Raw genomic sequence first — 18894 nt, 5'->3', positions numbered from 1 at the left:
TAAAGCAGTTTTCAGTGGGTCCCCCCAACAAAATCCCACAGACATAACACATGCTCCTGCTCTGCATACTACAAAAGGGGAACAAAGGTGGAGAGTACAGAAGTTGAATGTAGACTTTGCCATCTTCGGCTTGTTGAGACATGTGTTCCAGCCAGTCTCTCCTGCGGATGGACCACAGGGATATGGACAGACAATCCAGAGAAGGTTCCATAAGGGACACCTATCACCCTCAGTAATGGTGGTTGTGAGGGCTCACAGAGCTCAGGTGCAGCTCCCATAGACACTATCCAAAAGGAACTTGAACTTGTGTACACTGGGATATGCTCAGCTGCCCTGGAATATGTATGGACAACCACTTGAGGAAGAATAATTGTATTTAGTACAATAAATAAGGATGACAAAATGTAGTTGCTCTGCAGGTGCTCCACACAGAACTATGACCCTCTAGTCCACTGATGAACATTCATAAGTAATCAACCAAATTCATTCTAGTGAGATAACTCCAACTGATAATATTTTAATGGTATTCAATCACATTTGAACTGCTTCTCAACTTAATGTATCGCAAATGTTTTTGCTCTTTTCTTATTATTCCTTCCCTTTATTTCACTTTTATCAATTTAAACTTTTCCATCTTATTTAACCTACCCTGGCCACTTCCTGTTCACTCTCCAGTTGCAGCCTTTCTTGTTCTTCTGCATCCAGATTGAACTCCTGCTGATCTAGTTTCTCAATCTCAGGCACTTGTTCATTTTCATGCATCATTTCCTGAATCTTTTTTTTTTTTTTTTTAAAGAAATGCAAGGCGTAAAAGTTATTATTTACAAAAATAGGAGAAATGCTTGTCAGAGAAAAGAGGTTCAGTAAATTACCAGATTTTTACTTGCCTTCATGTGAATTTCAGGATTTCTGGGTGAAGGCCTTGTATAAAGATAGGGGTTTAGGGGTATGTGACTTTTTCCTCTTCTCTTTTTAAGCTGATTTGGTTGCGATGTTTTAAATTAGTAGCTGGTTTTCTTTTAAGAATAATGATACATTATATAGCATTCTTAGTCCTCTGTTTGTACTTTTGTATGGTTGTCTTAGTTCTCCTCTCTACCCTGGGGCCTCTCTGAATTTATAAGATCATAGGAAAATAGGGTTGCATTTATAAGATCATAAAGTAGAATGGGAAGGGACCTCACGAGCTTATGCAGTCCAGCTCCCCTAAGTCTTAATTGATATAAGTCAAATACCTTCCATAATATGAGTATAAGTTTGCTATCTTTCTGTAGAGGAAATTGTTTCATTATGTTACACTAATGCTACGTGTGTAAATGTGATTAACAATAAATTTCTATTCATAGACACTGTAAAAATGACCCAAAAATGTCCCAAAATGTAACCTATTTAAAAAGTGAAAAACCTTTGCTAAGGGTATGAACAAGTTATGTCAAGTTAAAAACGGGGACACTTACTACCTGTTCACTGTTCCACAGTAACAGTTTCACGGCTCTGTTCCTATCCACGCGAAACAGAAGCTTAACCAGGAAAATGACTTATTCCGTGACTTTCTGCAAGCCACTTCTGTAAAAGGCAGATTGTGGTACTAGTGATTCAGGATCAAAAAGCTACATCATGGACAGAAGAACAAACTATACAGAATTAACAGGGCAATTAGAAAACCTCTTCATACCTTGAGTGCCCCAGTACTGCTTCCACTTCCTGCATAAGTAAGAGCTGACACACAAAACAATTACTTTTGGAACAACTCATGCATGGTAACTCTCTTCTCCTTTAACTTGGTATAATTAGGGCCTATGCTATTTGACAGTTCAAGACCAACATATGTCAGGATGATCATATTGATCCCAGTCTCTGAAAGGCACTAAGTTTCCAGTATCTTCAACACTCTCATACTTCAAGGAGACGTGAAGGGAGGTATACACTTCCAAGATAACATTGCCAGGTAGGGGCCTTCTTTGTGAGCTTAGTTCTCTTTTCAGTCTCTATGGGCATTTGTATTTTAGTGCTCTACAGTCCTTGCAGTGAAAAGGCAAGTAGAATGGTGCACATATACACTAGTGAATCAAAGTGAGACCAATTCTAAGGCACTACCTTATTCCCCTGTTGGCAGCAGTCCACGAGTATAGCAACATCAGTATGTATGCAGTGGGCAAACAAACAGGAGCTGGCTGGTGCACTGGGAGTTTGGCTGCACAAGATACAGAGCTGGCACAAATAATGCTCTCTCTAGAACAAGGAGGAATGAGGAGCCCCTTTGATACCTGACTGACTTACAAACTGGTTCCTGGTATGCGCCATCAGCGGTATACCTATAAGTTGCCCTTTGCCCAGAGCTCTAGAGCTCTGGGGTAGGTTTAATCAAACTCAAGCTGGCAGCCCGAATCAATATCCCTGTGTGAGTGACTTGTAAATGGTTTCAAACACTCACAGTTTTACGAAGGCTTTTAATTCCTTTTTTCAGCTCTTTTTTCTTGTCAGCAAACTTCTTGGTCTCTTCTTCGATAGCCTGACATATAATAAATATGTTACTGAAGGATGAAAATAGATGGGGATAATAAAAAAGAAGAATTGAGTAAAACTAACATTACTGGCAGGGAAAACAAACTGAGTAAAAATCCCCAAAGGGGTTATTAATTGAAACAACAAATGATACTGCCCCACAAGTACCTTTGTGGGCCCAAGCCCCAAATTCTTATTCCCAGGAATCTTCCTTCTGAAGCCTACAGGCTTGCTCAGAGGAACAAAGACTCGGCAAAACCACCTACAAGAGCTCTCCAAAGTGGAGGTTATATTTACAAATTCAAAGTTTTGTTGCTACACATTTCATTTGGGCTAATTAAAAAGAAAAGGAAAAGAACAGGTGGTACTGATTCAGGAAGAGATGGAGACTTTGAACTGTGGGGGTAAGGAGCAGTCTCACTGCTGAAGCAATACGTCTTGCTCACCTCTACTATGAGCACAACCCCAGAAATGAGCATGCCAGAAACACAGGTTTTGTACATGGTGCCAGGAGTGACCCCCCGGTGTCTTCATCACCTCATTTTGGGGGTTGATGGGCACAGAAGAGGAGTGGATGGATAGAGTTTAATGCCTCTGCAGTGAGATGGCACTCTCCTCCTGTTGCCACCTACCCATGGGCTCCAAAGTCTTCCTTGTTAAACTTTCAGGTGAAATTTTACAATTCCCCTGAATCTCAGTGATTCTGGATTTTGTTTCTTCCACTCTCCTTTACAGTGAATTCACAATTTTGTGGTGTACAGCTGCCCTGATAGAAGCTGAATGGGGATGACCTGGAGGTTCTTAAGTTTTTAACCAACACAGGTGAGGAAGGCGCTCTACCCCCAGGTGCCTCAGGCAGCCATTCCCAAGATCATCCAGGGAAGACGATGATATATGCAGACATTTCCTTTGCTTTCTTTCCTTGTCCCAACCCAAACACAGACAGTATACATAGTAATGGCTAATATCGGAACCATTTTAGAAAATTATATGTACTAACAATAAAAGCAGTTGCTCTAAAGAACATGGATCTCAATCTCCTCTCTTCCCACGCTCAGGCTAGGGAGACATTTTTGTTTTCCAAAGTTTGATCCTTCAGTCACATTGTGAGTGTCCCCTCAGCCTTGGCCTGCTATACCTCCAGGATCTCTTAAATTTTACATCAAAATCCTGAAGACTGATTTAACAATGCTGTGGAATTTTGAATGACCCATGTGAACAAGGGGATTCAATTGGCTGGTTTGCTATTGATTTGTATATGTGGTATTTTAAAAAATGGCTTTATGAGATTGTGCAGCAAGCATATTTTCCTGCCAGATGGCTCCAGTTGTCAAAGTCATGTAACCATTATGGATGGTAGTGCTCAAACACAGAGCAAATGGGTAGCTCCTGTTCAAGGGAGCTTGCAGTTATGAGCCAAGAGTTTCAAAAAGCAGTGAGTGATTTTGGTTGGGTTGCTCAACCAACAACTTGGTTTTCCAAAACACTTAGCATGCTGTGTCTGAAAAATCAAACCATGAAAGACAGTCAAGTTTGGCACCCAGAAACTGAGTCTTCTCACAAAACACTTGTCACTTTTGAAACCCTTTGTCTTGATTCAAGTCCCTGTTCTATAAAAGCACCTTCTGTATTTTCTGTTTCATCCATGTCATTTCACCGATGCTGACTGAGTTAATGAAGCTTTCATCTTCATCTGTCAACTCCACACTTGGTTGTCTCTGCAGTTTTTCCTGAAATTAAACATTTCTGAGAGACGTTTACATATTCATGTCTACAATGTCCGGTGCAGACAATACACACTCCACACATACATTTATTCATGCATTTTGAGCCTTTTATAGAAAATTATCTCAACTATATGAGAGTTCAGAGAAACAAAAGGAAATATAAGACTTCAAATTGAAGAACTCGGGTAAATAAAAATTCTTAAGGAATCTTTTGCCAGAATGGATACTAAGTAACTCTTATGTTCAGGCTTGATTCTGCAAAGCAAACAACTACTACGGTAAATAATCCCAGTGACTTCCAATGTGATTTTGTGTGCAGAATTGGAAAAACTTGTATTGCATCATCACCTCTCAAACTCTGGCTAGGAGAAAAGCCACAACTTTACACCTCTTGTGGAAAAAATGTTGTTAATAAAAATCAATGGTGTATGGCACATTTGAACAGATCTAGATAACTGGAGAATGTGTGAGCACATTGTTTCCAGAAATGGTGCTCATTTTCATGACAATTCTGTTCGAGGATAAAGAACTCAATTTTGATTATAGGTCAAACCTCAGGGGATCTCCCCTCCTTCCCTATTAGCTTGTTTAGAGGCAGAGACCTTGCTCAGGATATAGCTGCCTTTGCCTCTTTGTAATGGTGGATCAAGCTTTGCCTCAAGTATTTACATAATCAAACCTTTTCCTCATTTCTTTTAAAATATTTTCTTTTATGTATTTCAATTTTTTATGAAGTTTAAACACCTTGTGTCCCTTTTCAGAGGATGACGGCAGAATGGATTTTGAAGCAACATGCCAGTCTCTCATAGATTTTAGAACATTATTTTCACTGTATATGGAGTTGTTCAGAACAGCAAGAGTGGATTGCCAATACTCATCAGCTTCCTTAATGTCATCGTCTCCAGCCATCCTGGTAAAAAAGGGGGAAATGGACATGGTTTATTGCTGTATATTATGCAAAAGAATGAAGAACTTTAAACCCCTTGTTACAATACATTAATCTGGTAAAAACAGAGTTTCTATTCCATAGGAAGATCCAATATTTCACCATTTTTTCCATCCATCTTGGGACAAAAGTCAAAATATTGACATTTGTCTGAACAATTTTAACCTGAAAATTTCAAACATTTTGTTTCAACATTAAAAAAAAATCAAAATATCATGTTTTAATATTCCCCAAATAAACACATTTTGGTTCAGGTTGGGTCAACACTAATCTCTGCATCTGCCTGAGCAGTTATAATTCCTTATCCTTCATACTGCAGTGCTCTGTTCAAGAGCCAGCTTCAATGACAAGACTTCATTTCTCAAGAGACACTGTGGTCTCTCCCTGTGGCTGAGGCTTTGCAGTGCCGCACAGGATTTTTGTGTGTCCATATAAATATGAATCTAGTGGGCTTCTGACTAATTTGGGGCTATTAGGGAGCTTGTGTGCGTAGTACTCACGTAGTACAGCGATCTCAACGTGATTCCTATGCACAGGTCTTAAATGCATTCATTAGGAGTACGAGTAGGTTCCCTGTTTTGAGGTACATTTCAACCCCAAACTTTTAATTGTAACCTTTCAATACCATCACATCACTTTCTACATCACAGTTGCAACCACAGATTACTGCAAACAGACACTTCAGTTCAGCTATAGCACAAGTTCTCAGTACAGAGAAGATTCCTATGGGTTAAAACTACTCTCCCTTTCCTATAACTGGTTGGGAGAGGGATCCTTGATTTGATTGACCTGCAGTCATGCCCTACAAAAGACCAAGAACCAGTGAAATATTTTGGTCCTTCCTGAAATATATATTTTAATTGCTTTAATGCTAATAAAATGATTAAACTGCAGCACTGGACAGAATGAGTATGTCATGATTAGATATGAATACTGATATTTAAAAATGTAACTGCTAACAGTGCACTCATACTAATTCCAGAATACCTTCAGGTAGCCTAAGGTCAATAATTTATTTCCTTATCTTGTTTTCCTTTTTAAGTGTTTAGCTTTTTTATTCTACAAACATCTGCCTTCTCCAGGGTTTTACATTTTATCCTTACAGTGCTCTATATAACTAATCTCGAAGGTAGACATAAGCCTGAACTGTAGGCATAGCAAGACTGATCAGCTTACTCAGGTGATGTCAGCTGTCTGCTGAGCATTCAAGTTTGGTAACTCAAACCTGCTGTTCCAGATTGTATATTACAGTATTCAATTGTACAAAAGATAATAAAACTGTCACATAATGAAACAGATTCTACTAAAGGCATTTAATTGAATGCAGAGATTAGCTTGTCTAGTCACTAGTATTTACACTATCAGTATTTTCTATCGCCTTATACGTACTTCCATTTCAGACACACAAGGGCACCGTCCTCTACACCATTGATGAGCATGGACTGGCCATCCTTTGAAAATGCCAAGGATCTGATTCCACCTCCCTGATATGAATGGCAATGTGCCTGAGCAAATGTTTCCTGGAAGAGTTACAGGTGCATTATCATGTCAGGAGCAAACAGATTGTTATTGAAAAGCTTTTCTCTAAAATTATATTGCTGTGCTTCCTCATCTAACATGCTCCTCTGTTTTAGAATAAACCTTTATCCAGAATGTCACTAAGAGCCACACACCATAGCAGAACATGTGGGTTTAAACATTTGACTGAGTTTTGACTACAGCTTTGAGGTAAGCTGTTGGGATGGAAGCAGTAGGCTGATTCTTCAGATGAGTAGCAACATTATCTATCCAGTAACTTACTGCGTAAAAATGTAAGCAGGAAGTGATCATAGACAACTTCTGAAAACAAAAGACTGGCACAAAAAAAAGTCACATTTGTCACATACATAATCCCATTTCCTTTTTGTTCTTCAAACTCAGCACACATTTCTCTGTAAGATTTTACATTTGCTTTCATTAATTGATTCCATGCAGTTTAGCAGGAGAGCTGTTAACATTTCTCCGCCGCTCTAATCAATACAGGTGCAATGTGTTGATGCCTACCAAAGTAGCAGCATCACGGATAAACAAAACTCCATCCTCCGCCACTGAGGCCAACCACCGGTTGTTGGGCGACAAAGAGAGGAACCCTCGTCCAGACTGATTGCTTTGTATCCTTTCCTCCGAGAAAACAACTGTTGGGTCTTTCAAGATTTTCTGTCAATGATACAAAAATATCAGACAACAAATCAGATGGCAGAAATACAAACAGCAAGCCAGGTAAAACTGAATGACAATAATGACAAGCAGCTTATTGCAACGTGAAGGGTTTTGCAAAAGGTATAAGCTAGGGGTTGAGAAAAACTGGTATTGTGATACAGTTCTCATCCTCTGTCATTACCAAAAGGCCTATACTGGATGTTTTAGGAACTGTGATCACAGGAGACACCCGACTTGAAACCTCATCGCTCAGACAGGGAGAGGCTACTTGCAAGCTTTTCTTCTCAGAAGCCCTCAACTTTGGAAATGAGCTTTTTATTTGGTTTACAGTAATGCGAATCTGTTAGCCTGCCAGGACATAGTTCACAGGAGTCCATCTCTTTCTTCCCAGGTGTTTGGATAGGTGTGGGGGAAATGATGGCTAGAGTTTTGATTGGAGGGGTGTTATCTTTGTGTGGGAAAAGTCCCCATTTTCTTTTCTGTCTGATTTTCTGAATTGGAGAAATTATTGAATTATTCTCATTTGTGGCACATAGCTAGAGACCTGGATAGGCACCTTTACACTGAAACTAAATAAGAGTCCAGGATCCTGACAAAGGGAAGAAAGGAGAGCAATAGAGTATGGACCCTGGACTTCAGAAAAGCAGACTCTGGCAGGATCCCCTGGGAGGCCTCTTTGAGGGGGAAAGGAGTCAAGGAAAACTGATTGTATTTTAAAGAAACCTTACTGTGGGCACAGGAACAAATCATCCTGATGTGCAGGAAGAATAGCAAGTATGACAGATGACCAGCTTGGCTTAGATAACTCTTTGGTGAGCTTAAACACAAAAATGGAAGCTTACAAGAAGTGGAAGCTTGGACAGATGACTAGGTCATTAGTAATCAGTATAAGAATATTGCTCGGGCATGTAGGGATGAAGTTAGGAAGGCCAAAATGCAATTGGAGTTGTAGCTAGCAAGGGATATAAAGGGTAACAAGAAGGGTTTCTGCAAGTATGTCAGTAACAAGAGGAAGGTCAGGGAAAGGGTGAGTCCCTTACTGAATGGGGGAGGCAACCTAGTGACAGATGATGAGGAAAAGGCTGAAGTGTTTAATGCCATTTTTACCTCGGTCTTCACAAGCGAGGTCAGTTCCCAGACTACTGTGCTGGGCAGCACCAGTTTGGGGACAGGTGAGCAGATCTCGGTGGTGAAAGAACAGGTTAGGGCCTATTTAGACAAGCTGAACGTATACAAATCCATGGGGATAGATTCAATGCATTAGATGGCCCTGGCGGAGTTGGATGATGTGATTGCAGAGCTACTGGCCATTATCTCTGAAAACTTGTGGCAACTGGGGAAGGTCCCAGAAGGCTGGAAAAGGGCAAATATAGTGCCCATCTTTAAGACAAGGAAAAAGGAGGATCCAGGGAACTACAGACCAGTCAGCCTCACCTCAGTCCCTGGAAAAATCATGGAGCAGGTCCTCAAGGAATCCATTTCTGAGCACTTGGAAGAGAAAAAGGGGATCAGGAACAGTCAGCATGGATTCACCAAGGGCAAGTCAAGCCTGACCAACTTGATTGCCTTTTATGATGAGATAACTGGCTCCGTAGATTCGACGAAAGCAGTGGACATGATATACCTTTACTTTAGCAAAGCTTTTGATATGGTCTCCACAGTATTCTTGCAAGCAAGCTGAGGAAGTATGGGTTGGATGAATTGACTGTAAAGTGAATAGAAAGCTGGCTGGATTGTCAGGCTCAATGAGTAGTGATCAATAGCTTGAGGTCTAGTTTGCAGCAGGTATCAAGTAGAGTGCCCCAGGGGCTGGTTTTGTTCAATGTCTACATCAATGACCTGGAAGGTGGCATAGAGTGCACCGTCAGCAAATATGTAGATAACTTAAAGTTGGGGAGACTGGGAGATTAGCTGGAGAGGCTAGGATTCAGAGAAACCTAGACCAATTGGAGGATTGGGCCAAAAGAAATCTCATGAGGTTCAATAAGGACAAGTGCAAAGTCCTGCACTTAGGACAGAACAATACCATGTATTAGTACAGGCTGGGGGCTAACCGGCTGGGCAGCAGCTCTGCAGAAAAAGACCTCAGAGTCACAGTGGATAATAAGCTGAATATGAGCCAGTGGTGTGCCCTTGTTACCAAGAAGGCTAACAGAATACTGGGCTGCATTAGTAGGAGTATTGCCCACAGATCAAGGGAAGTAACTATTCCCCTCTACTCTGTACTGGTGAGGCCACATCTGGAGTTGTATAGTGCCCCCCCTCCCCCCCATACAAATGATGTGGACAAGTTGAAAAAAGTCCAGCAGAGGACAATGAAAATGCCAAGGGAGCTGGGGCACATGACTGATGAAGAGAGCCTAAGGGAACTGAGCTTATTTAGTTGAGAGAAGAGAAGATTGAGATTGAGCCTTCAACTCCTGAAGGGTGGTTCAAAAGAGGATGGAGCTGGACTGTTCTCAGTGGGAGCAGATGACAGAACGAGGAGCAATGGGCTCAAGTTTCAGCAAGGGAAGTTTATGTTGGCTATTAGGAGGAACTTTCTCACTAGGAGGGTGATGAAGCACTGGAATGGGTTACCTAGAGAGGTGGTGGAATCTCCATCCTTGGAGGTTTTTGAAGTCTGGCTTGACAAAGCCCTGGCTAAAATGATCTACTTGGGCTGGTGCTGATTTAGCAGGGAGTTGGACTAGATGGCCTCCTGAGGTGCCAACCCTAATTTTCTATTAATCTAATTCAGGGGTGGGCAAAATGTGGCCCGGGGGCCGGATGCAGCCTGCTAGGCCATTCTATCCGGCCCACGGGGCCCCTATAAAATGTAGAAAATTAATATTAATCTGCCCTGGGCTGCCTGTCATGCAGCTCTCAATGGCTTTCTGAAACTCATTAAGTGGCCCTCTGCCCAAAATAACTGCCTGCCCCTGAAATTATTCAGAACTAGCTGAGATTGAGCCAGACTAAAACTATGCAGATTGTTTTAGGAAAGAAATGAGGAGAGCAGTATGATTCCTCAGCATCCAAAGACTAAAAAGGGACAATGTCTTGGTCTTGAGAAAGAACTGATATTCAAAATAAATACATTTTAAAAATCAGGTGTCAGTTATAATGCAGGTACAGTATGTACTGTTTAAAACATACACAACACAGATCTCTCTGGGAAGGTGATAGCCTGCGATGCATTTCTCTCAGGCTGAACTACTGCAGTAAGCACCACATAGGCTACCACAAAGGATTGACCTGTTACCTGAAGGTAGCAAAGAATGATGCAATTTGAATAGTTTATGCAGTAGAAGGCACGGATTTTGCTTATTTGCTATTCCATTCACTTCACCCATTGCTTTCACTGGAAGATAACAGTATTTTATCACTACCCAAAAAATGACATGAGAAACATACCTTGCTGGCAAGATTGTATTTACAGATGAAAGGTGCATGGCTACAGTAGCCATATATGGTGCCATCCTTCTGCCTGACTGCCGAGCTCAGTGGGTAATCCAGTTCGTACTGCTGCTTCTGAATGATGTTCTCTTTTAGCAGGCCTCTTTCATCAACACACTCATCATTATCTATAGGATTAAAAGAGATAAAAACTGGAAGCGAGATACTATCAATAGAGTAGCTACTTCCTCCTTTAAAAGAAAATAGTGGTTATGAAAGCCAGCTAATCTCAGCAGGGGGAAGCATTATCTAATACTCCAAGCAGAGGGCTGGGAGCCAGGATTTCCAGTTTTAACATTGTCTCTGCTAGTTTATCTACACTGCACCTGTCCAGGACAGGGGTGACTGGGGAACACCTGCCCCTGAGCTCCCACATCACAAAACAGCGTTTTAATCCACAAACCAGACAGAGTACTAACCTATCTGTTGTCCCTAGGCAACAAAACAGCTGAGAGAGAAAGCATCCAGGCAAAAAAAGGGAGAACAAGTAAGTCCCGTTAAGATGTACATGTCTTACACAGGCATAGTAAGACGGAAACAGAATTCCAAGCGGACAGAGCCATCGTAGCATGGTTAAAATTCCCTATGGGAATGAATGGAGACATGCATCAGCTGTGTAACAGAGGCTCTGCTTCTGGAGATGTCTGAGAGCTGCCCACTGGAATGAATGGGAGAACTGTGCAGTTCTGCAGAGCAAAGTGGAATTCACCACCAGGGGCACAAAAGCTGTGTACTAACTCCCCACTGAAGGAATAACAGGACTACATGTCTACCCATATGAAGTAGAGATGCCTCCCCAATTCTGATAGTGTATGCCAAGACTTTACCAGCAGCCTCATTAGAAATCTATTGAATGAAAAAGAAATAGGGTTTGCCTTTAAAGTCAATTCTAACTCCCTCCTTTTTCTAATACTGTACGTTTTTTCAGTGCTTTTGCTGTAATAGCCTTAAGTTTAAATGCTTTTAAAAACATTGCTTTTTGTGTACTCCAGTGGATCTATGGATAGACAGAAAGTCATTATTATACATTATATATTAACTTCTAATGTTTCCTGTAATAATGTAGATGGTCCCTAGTAATCCACTGTAAATCTGGTGGGATAACAGTAATTCTTCTTTCCCATCTTCGTCTCTTTTTGCTGCCCAGATCTGCTGTTCTGTGTTATGTGTTTGTATAGTGCCTAGTGAGACAGGTCTCCATTTGTGGCGGACCCTTGGGCACTACCATAGTGAACACAATTAAAAATAATAATTGTTTGGTGGTGGCATTATGATACCAGAGATAAATTACCTCTCCCTCTCTTCTCTCCCTACTTATTGTCTTTCTTGTCTCCTCAATTCATCATGAATCATGCGATTTAGGGAAATCTCCAGACAATCTTATTAGAAATCCTGTAGCAGGATGATGCATATAGTAGATAAAACTAATTAGACTGGTAGCCCTTTGTGCAAGGGACTGCAGTAGCATGTGCAAGTTTGAAAGGAACACCATAGAAAAGATGCATTTCATTTACCTATTGTGAGTGTTGATGGCAGACAAAAGATTTCCAGTCTTGCTCTTCTGATATCTGCAGGACAAAGAAGTGCCATCACCTCAACTAATTCAGTGTCCTTATCATAAACTGTAGAAAGGCCAAGGACTTCACTGCTCAACACTGAAAGCAGATGGAGACCAACACTTAAATTAGTTCACTGCATGAAATTTGTTCCCATTGGGGAACCATATAAAACAGAATAGGAACACTTAACAGCCTGATTTGCAAAGGTGCTGAATGCTCAGATCTGCAGATGAAGTCATCGGGACTGCAGATGCTCAGCACCTCTGGAATATCAGGTTTTTTATGCTCTAGGAAATTTTGAAACAGGAGTTCCTTTAATGAGGCTAAACCACCTCAAATTTCAGTACTGGCTACTCTGAACAGGACTGGGTAAAAGCCTAGCAGGGCTCTGATCCAGCTGGAAAATATCTGCCAGTTATTTAGAACCATAACCATGCAAATTTGGGAAGCAGTCACTTTATGCCATTGCACACCAAGTCTAATTCTCAGGGATGTTGCAATCAATGAAGATCCATACATCCAAATATGACCATGGAATTCAAACAATAAAACAACATATTTTAGGCTCCGAGTTAAGACAAGGATACATACTACCCATGGTGGATCCAGCATTTACTAAAGGGGGGTATGGCACACTGCCCCTCAGAACATGAGGAGGTGGGGGTTAGGCACAGCTGGAGCCCCAGGGAGAACTGGGCAGGGGACCAGTGTGCAAAGTGGGGACGGAGACAACCACCCCCACCCCCTGATGCTCCCAGGAGTGGGAAGGGGGATCCAGGGTTTCTCAAACTGTGGGCTGTTGAGAGTGGCTGTGTGGGGTGCTGGGATCAGCTGGAGACAGAGGCAGTAGCATGCAGGTTCCTCCTTCCAGCACCTGCTCCCCACTGGCCCCCACCAGCAATGTCCCCTGCTGGATGAGAGCAGGCACTTGGAGGAGGAACCTGGGTACTATTGCTGCTGTCCCTTGGTTAGCCCAGCTCCCTGCACAGCTGCTTCCTGCAGAGCAATGCCTGAGGAGCCCTGGAGATCCCTTCCTGCCTGTGTCAGTTAGGGACAGGGGCAGTGGCAGAGCAGAAGGTCATCCTTTAAGCCAGTGGGTTACACCTCCAGCAGAGGAGTGGGCAGGGAGCAGATGCTGGAAGGAGGACCCTGCGCATTGCCAATGCTACTCCTTTGCTAAGCCTGGGTCATTTGGAGCAGCAGTGGTGGTGGTGGCAGAAGGGGGGTGTGACCCAACTGCTGCACTTCTACATCTGCCCCGATACTGCCTGTCAAAAATTAGTTATTAATATGTTACATCATTTTTCTCTCTCAGAAGGATCCTTGTAACCAGTTAAGAAGCCTGCAGTTGTATCATTTTGTCTTCTTTAATACTGATCAGCAAAACTGACAGACCTAACGGTCCCCAGATTAGGTCCGTGTGATGGAGCTTTGTGACAGTACTCTGTTAATGGGACATAGAGTAGTAAAACTCAACATCAATCTCAGCCCCTCTCAGAGTGGACCTTGAGGAGTTCTGGCAACATTTTCACTTTCTTGGGCAGAAAGATAGATCAAATGATTTATTTTTCTTCCAATGGCTTGTCTGGCCCATAATGAGGAAATAGTACTGGTGCTGCCTTCAGCAAAATTGAAAGAAAAAAATTGGTGCCAGACCAAATTCTAGATATGAACCAGGTTTGAATGACAACTTTACAGTGAACTCCCCACCCCCAAAGGGAAAAAAAAAGAAATAAAGGAGAAGGGCTGAGTCTTGGCAGCAAATATATTTATATGTCTGAATCCCAAGGCAGCACCAGCATTTACTTGGGAAAAAATAGATATAACCTAGACAGCCTCCAAGGCTGCCACCCTTCACAGCCATTCTCTCCCAGTATTAAAAACTTTGGTTTCTAATTAACATCATTTGTTAAAGAAAAACATTTAGAAATCAACTGTGTCACCATTCAAAAGTATTCTAATGCCAAATGCAGAAAGTACAAAAGAGTGAACACTCTTACATATATTACCTAGGTATCCAAGAACCTGAAATAATTTTGAGGGCCGGGCGTCTAAAATAAAGATATGTCCTTCTGCAGCTCCAGCAATGAGATATTGACCACCCTCATCATAACTAGATAAAAAAAGAGTCAATGTGCTTAAAACATTTTTTTGTCTGCGTGTGATTAAATACAGATTACCCACAAAACAATTCAGCAATTCAGTAATTCATAGGGCCTAATTCTGCTTTCAGTTACACCACCATACCTGTGCACATTTTACTCGGATGCTTAGATGTAACTGAGATCTAGCCATAGGATTTACACAGCGTGGACTGATCAAAAGCCCACTGAAGTTACAGTCTTTCCATTTACTTTAGTGGGCTTTTGATCTAAAGCTAGAAATGTAATAGAGCAGCTTTTTAGCTACATAATTAAATCTCTCATTCCTCTCAGTCTGCCACTTCAGACTTTATTATATGAATCTCTCCGTTTGTTTTATTAATAATTTATCTGTGATAATGCAAAAGGATAACATCCAACTTCTCAAATGATAGGTTGTTTTATTAATGTTTAACAGATTCAATATGAATTCTATTTATAAAAATATTGTAGATTGATAATTATCATCTCCGCTGGTCCTTATCCAAATGTTTACATTTATTTAAAATCACCAATATCAAAATGAGGCTTCTAACTAATGGATCGCTACAGCTACTTCTATAGAAACCAGTACATTTGTGAAATGTTAAGAAAATAATAAATAGTAAATAATTGACATGCATCATGGGAAAAGCAATGGCTCGGAGGTTTAAGCAGTAGGTTTAAAATTGCTTGATTCATTGGAACCTTAAATTTAAAAATCATCTCAGATTGTTTTAGCCCATCTCCCTCTAATAATAGATACCATGATTTCTATGCAATTACAATGCATGATTGATCTGTCAGAAAGGAGCTTATAAATCAATACCTTAATTGCTCCCTGTAAAATTTTTCATCAAATATGGGTTTATCTCATTGTTCTCAGTCAAAGTCTCTCTTCACTACTGCTGTGTAATGTGCTATGCATCAGTTATCCGAGTAATTCACTTTGAACTAGAAAAGTGGCCAAATTCAAAAGAAGTGATTCCTATCTTTTTGTTGTTATAAAAAGATTGCTTGAGAATTTTTTGATAAAAGGTTTTTGGCAAAAATGCTACTCTGTCAAAACCCACACTCTGAATAGAAAAGGGTCTCAGGAAATCTGTTGAAACAGATGCTGCTAAAAGTTTTGAAATGGTTTAAAATAGATCGCTTTGACATTTTCTGAATGAATCGTTCTAATTTTTCTTGTCTGAAACAGTTTTTCATTTTGAAATTTAATATAATTATAGAAACAATAAGAATAGACACTGAAAAAAACTGTTTTGATTAACTTAAAACATTCAGATTTGGTGCTTGTGAAATATTTCAACTTTTTATCCTATTTTGGAACAGAAAATTTCTTCAATATCTTAAACATTTCCATGGGCTTACATTTCCTGGTCGACTCCAGTTTAAACCACTTTTGGATCCTACAGAGGAGAATATTCTAGCAAAGTAATATTGTTATACCTTATTCTTACCATGAATTCATTCCACAATGTGTCACTTGTGTTCACACATCTCTTGACAGACTCAGAGTCGCAACTTTCCCTGCACTTTGCCATTACATACTTACTTCAAACAGAGCACAGGAAAGTGGGTAAGAAGAACTCGGTGAACCACCCGTGGGGTGTTTACTTTGGTAGCATCAATGAAATGGACATGACCCGTTTTGGTGCCTACAGCAACAGTGTGTGAGGAGGGGCAGCAAACCAAAGCAGTTGCCTAGTTGGACAGTAAAAAATATTAAGCATCTCCACAATTGCATGAGATGGCATTTTAGTATATAACCTGCTTTGCTACACAAATTTTCTCAAATTAAAAAAACAAGTGATCCACGTGCATAAAACTTCAACTTGCGCATGTTCAGAAAAGTTCATAAAAATATTATACTGATAGTATATTATTATACTATGGATGTTGGAAATTTAAAAATCACCCTTGTTCCCATCCAATGATTTACATATACATATCCTCCAAGCTCATCATTAACCCTTTTCTCCACCTTCACCCCAACCTGGCTTGGTGTGAAATTAGTTAGCACTCAACCAAAAACTGTTCAGAGAAGTTTGCTGATGAGTAGACCTGCTGAGAAAGACTATTTTCTATGCGGCAAAATATTTCAAGATTTTGATATTTTTCTATCTTTCAAATCACTTTTCTACCTTTCAAATCAGGACAGAACAACTACATTTTGACATGTTTTTCAAAATAAAATTCCAATAATAATTTATGTCAGATTAATCAGACGGCAGGGTAGTTTTGTACCTTATAGATTAACTAAATCAGAGAGCTATATAGCAAAAGCTTTTGTGAGTCCATGCTCACTTCATATAAAGCTTATACTATTAGATATATATCTTACTAAGTTAGTCTATACTGTACAACCCTACCCTGCCTTCTGCCTGCCTTCAGACTAACACAGCTGACTACCTCTCTCTGTAGGTTAATCACCACATGTAAGATTAATACATTTTAAACTTTTTATTTCAGTTCTGATACTTTTTACATTTTTAATCTATATTTTTCATTTCAAAATGGAAAAAAAATCATTTGGGAATAGAAAATCAAAAGTTTTCATTTTGAAAATGTCAGAATGGGTTATTCTGATATTAAAAAAAATAAAAGTATCAAAATCAAAAAGATTTAACAAAGAATTATTTTCTTAAAATGGGATGTGCTAATACAAAACTGTTCCACTGGAAACGTTCTGACCAGCTCCACCGTTGACCAACAAAGAAGAGTCCAACCACAATGGTGTAATGCTTTGTAAAAGAATTAAGGGAATGCCTGGTGTCCTACAAATTTAGGAATTTATAAATGAAGCTGTCCTACAAATGTTTCCTATGGGAACGTTAGAAGGGATGCCACGGATGTAGCATGGTTTCTGGGAAAATGTGCCCTTATGACTGATGGCAGCTCCACCTTAACTGTCTCACGGAATAGTTGTATACTGCCCAAGATCCAGCTTGACAACCTCAAAGATGATATTGCTGCACCTTTTGATCTCTCAGTCATGGATACAAAAGTGCCGAGAAGCCATTCTGAACATATTATATTTTTTCAGTTAAGGTTCAATGAATGCAGCAAAGCCTCTGTATGCAAGGACTGAGGCTCTGGGAAGAAGTTTGATCTGCTGCCCTGAAAGGAAGTCTGTAATGACTTTGAGCAGGAATTTGGGATGCGTTCTTAGAATGACTTTATCTGGGTAGAAGGCAGTAGAGGAAAGATCTGCCATAAGGGTTTTGATCTAACCCATCCCGCTTGCCAATGTAACTGCTACTAGCTGTTTTCATGGAGATGACTATGGAAGAGCACATTGCATAGGTTTAAATGGTGCTTTTAGGCTCTTAGTAAGCAAAAGAGGACCAAATTCAAGTCACATTTTGTGAATGAGTTCCTTACTTGGGAAAAGATAGCCCCTTAAGAAACCTAAGGGTTGTCAGGTAAGAAAACATGTGTCCGTCCCTCAAATGGCAGGTGGAAGGCTGAAATTCCTGCCAGGTGGACCTTATACTGAACTGGTGGAAAGGTCACTCTGCTTGAGATTCAGTAATCTAGTATCTCCAGTATGGTAAGCCTGACCAGGTCCATTTGATGTCCTCTTGATCCTTGGTGCTTATGGGCAAAAAAGTCACCAATCAGGGCTGAACATTCTTGGTCTGCCTGAGAAGGCCAGGCAGCATCAGGCTAGGGAGGAAGTAGAGATCTGGGTAGGGAAATCCAGAAGGTTTGGAATCAGCAGCAGTGTCTTGGGATCATTTACCAAAAGGAACAAAAGATCATGATACCATGACTGTCTAGAACACATAGGGGATTGTAGTATTAATAAGGCTAATGGTGTCTAACAGATTTTGACCCTGTTGTTAGAAATATTTGTGGCTAAGTTAAAAACTTTGGATGGCTGTTGTTTGAAATTATTTGCGTAAAGACATATCATGAGGGTACAGGTTCAAATATGCTGCATTCTCTTCTGCTCTTTGCTGAGACACAGCAGAGACCTGTTAGCCTGAAGGAATCATTTTTTAAAAGTGAATCTCTTTCCAATTCCTTTCATTTTGCTGTTTTGTGACGTGAACCAGGTTCATCAAAGACCTATTGATCAAGCTTTAGTATACATACTGCAACAGTCTATACAAGTATTCCAGTTGACCTTTTCCTCTGCAATTTCTAAGTATAGGTCTCCATTTTTTATACCTGTTTTGGAAGTTTTAATGCTGAAAAAGAATATTTTGTTGCAACTGGTTCACTTTTGTTTTGTAAATATGGCAAGGGCCATTTTTGGCATGGTTTAGTGGACCGCTGGGGTCAGTATGTTAATTATTATTGGAAATAGCAGCAGTGAAAGTTATTTCCAGCAGCATCCAAGATATGATGCACTTTCCAAACCAAAAAGAAGGTGAGGTCTTTATCCAGAG

General features: G+C 40.4%; 1 protein-coding gene across 3 annotated transcripts in view; it reads right to left on the bottom strand.

Annotated features, from left to right (window-relative positions):
* The window catches only part of CFAP43 (cilia and flagella associated protein 43), a 61692-nt gene that overhangs the window by 20347 nt on the left and 22451 nt on the right, over window positions 1-18894 (bottom strand). For 2 of the 3 annotated variants that reach the window (XM_059730196.1, XM_019485988.2), the window contains exons 12-21: window positions 16053-16201; window positions 14384-14487; window positions 12330-12470; window positions 10774-10943; window positions 7222-7374; window positions 6568-6698; window positions 4977-5142; window positions 4128-4235; window positions 2435-2512; window positions 649-774 (exon numbers count right to left, since the gene is read on the bottom strand). In XM_059730196.1, the coding sequence (XP_059586179.1) occupies window positions 649-774; window positions 2435-2512; window positions 4128-4235; window positions 4977-5142; window positions 6568-6698; window positions 7222-7374; window positions 10774-10943; window positions 12330-12470; window positions 14384-14487; window positions 16053-16201 (1326 nt within the window). The remainder of the gene's footprint in view (window positions 1-648; window positions 775-2434; window positions 2513-4127; window positions 4236-4976; window positions 5143-6567; window positions 6699-7221; window positions 7375-10773; window positions 10944-12329; window positions 12471-14383; window positions 14488-16052; window positions 16202-18894) is intronic. The other variant, XM_019485989.2, reaches the window with a different exon arrangement.

The sequence above is a fragment of the Alligator mississippiensis genome, chromosome 6 (genome assembly GCF_030867095.1).
Source record: "Alligator mississippiensis isolate rAllMis1 chromosome 6, rAllMis1, whole genome shotgun sequence".
In the NCBI taxonomy this organism is placed as follows: domain Eukaryota; kingdom Metazoa; phylum Chordata; order Crocodylia; family Alligatoridae; genus Alligator; species Alligator mississippiensis.
Note: the sequence above shows the minus strand (reverse complement) of the source record. Positions and strands in the feature narration are given on the sequence as shown.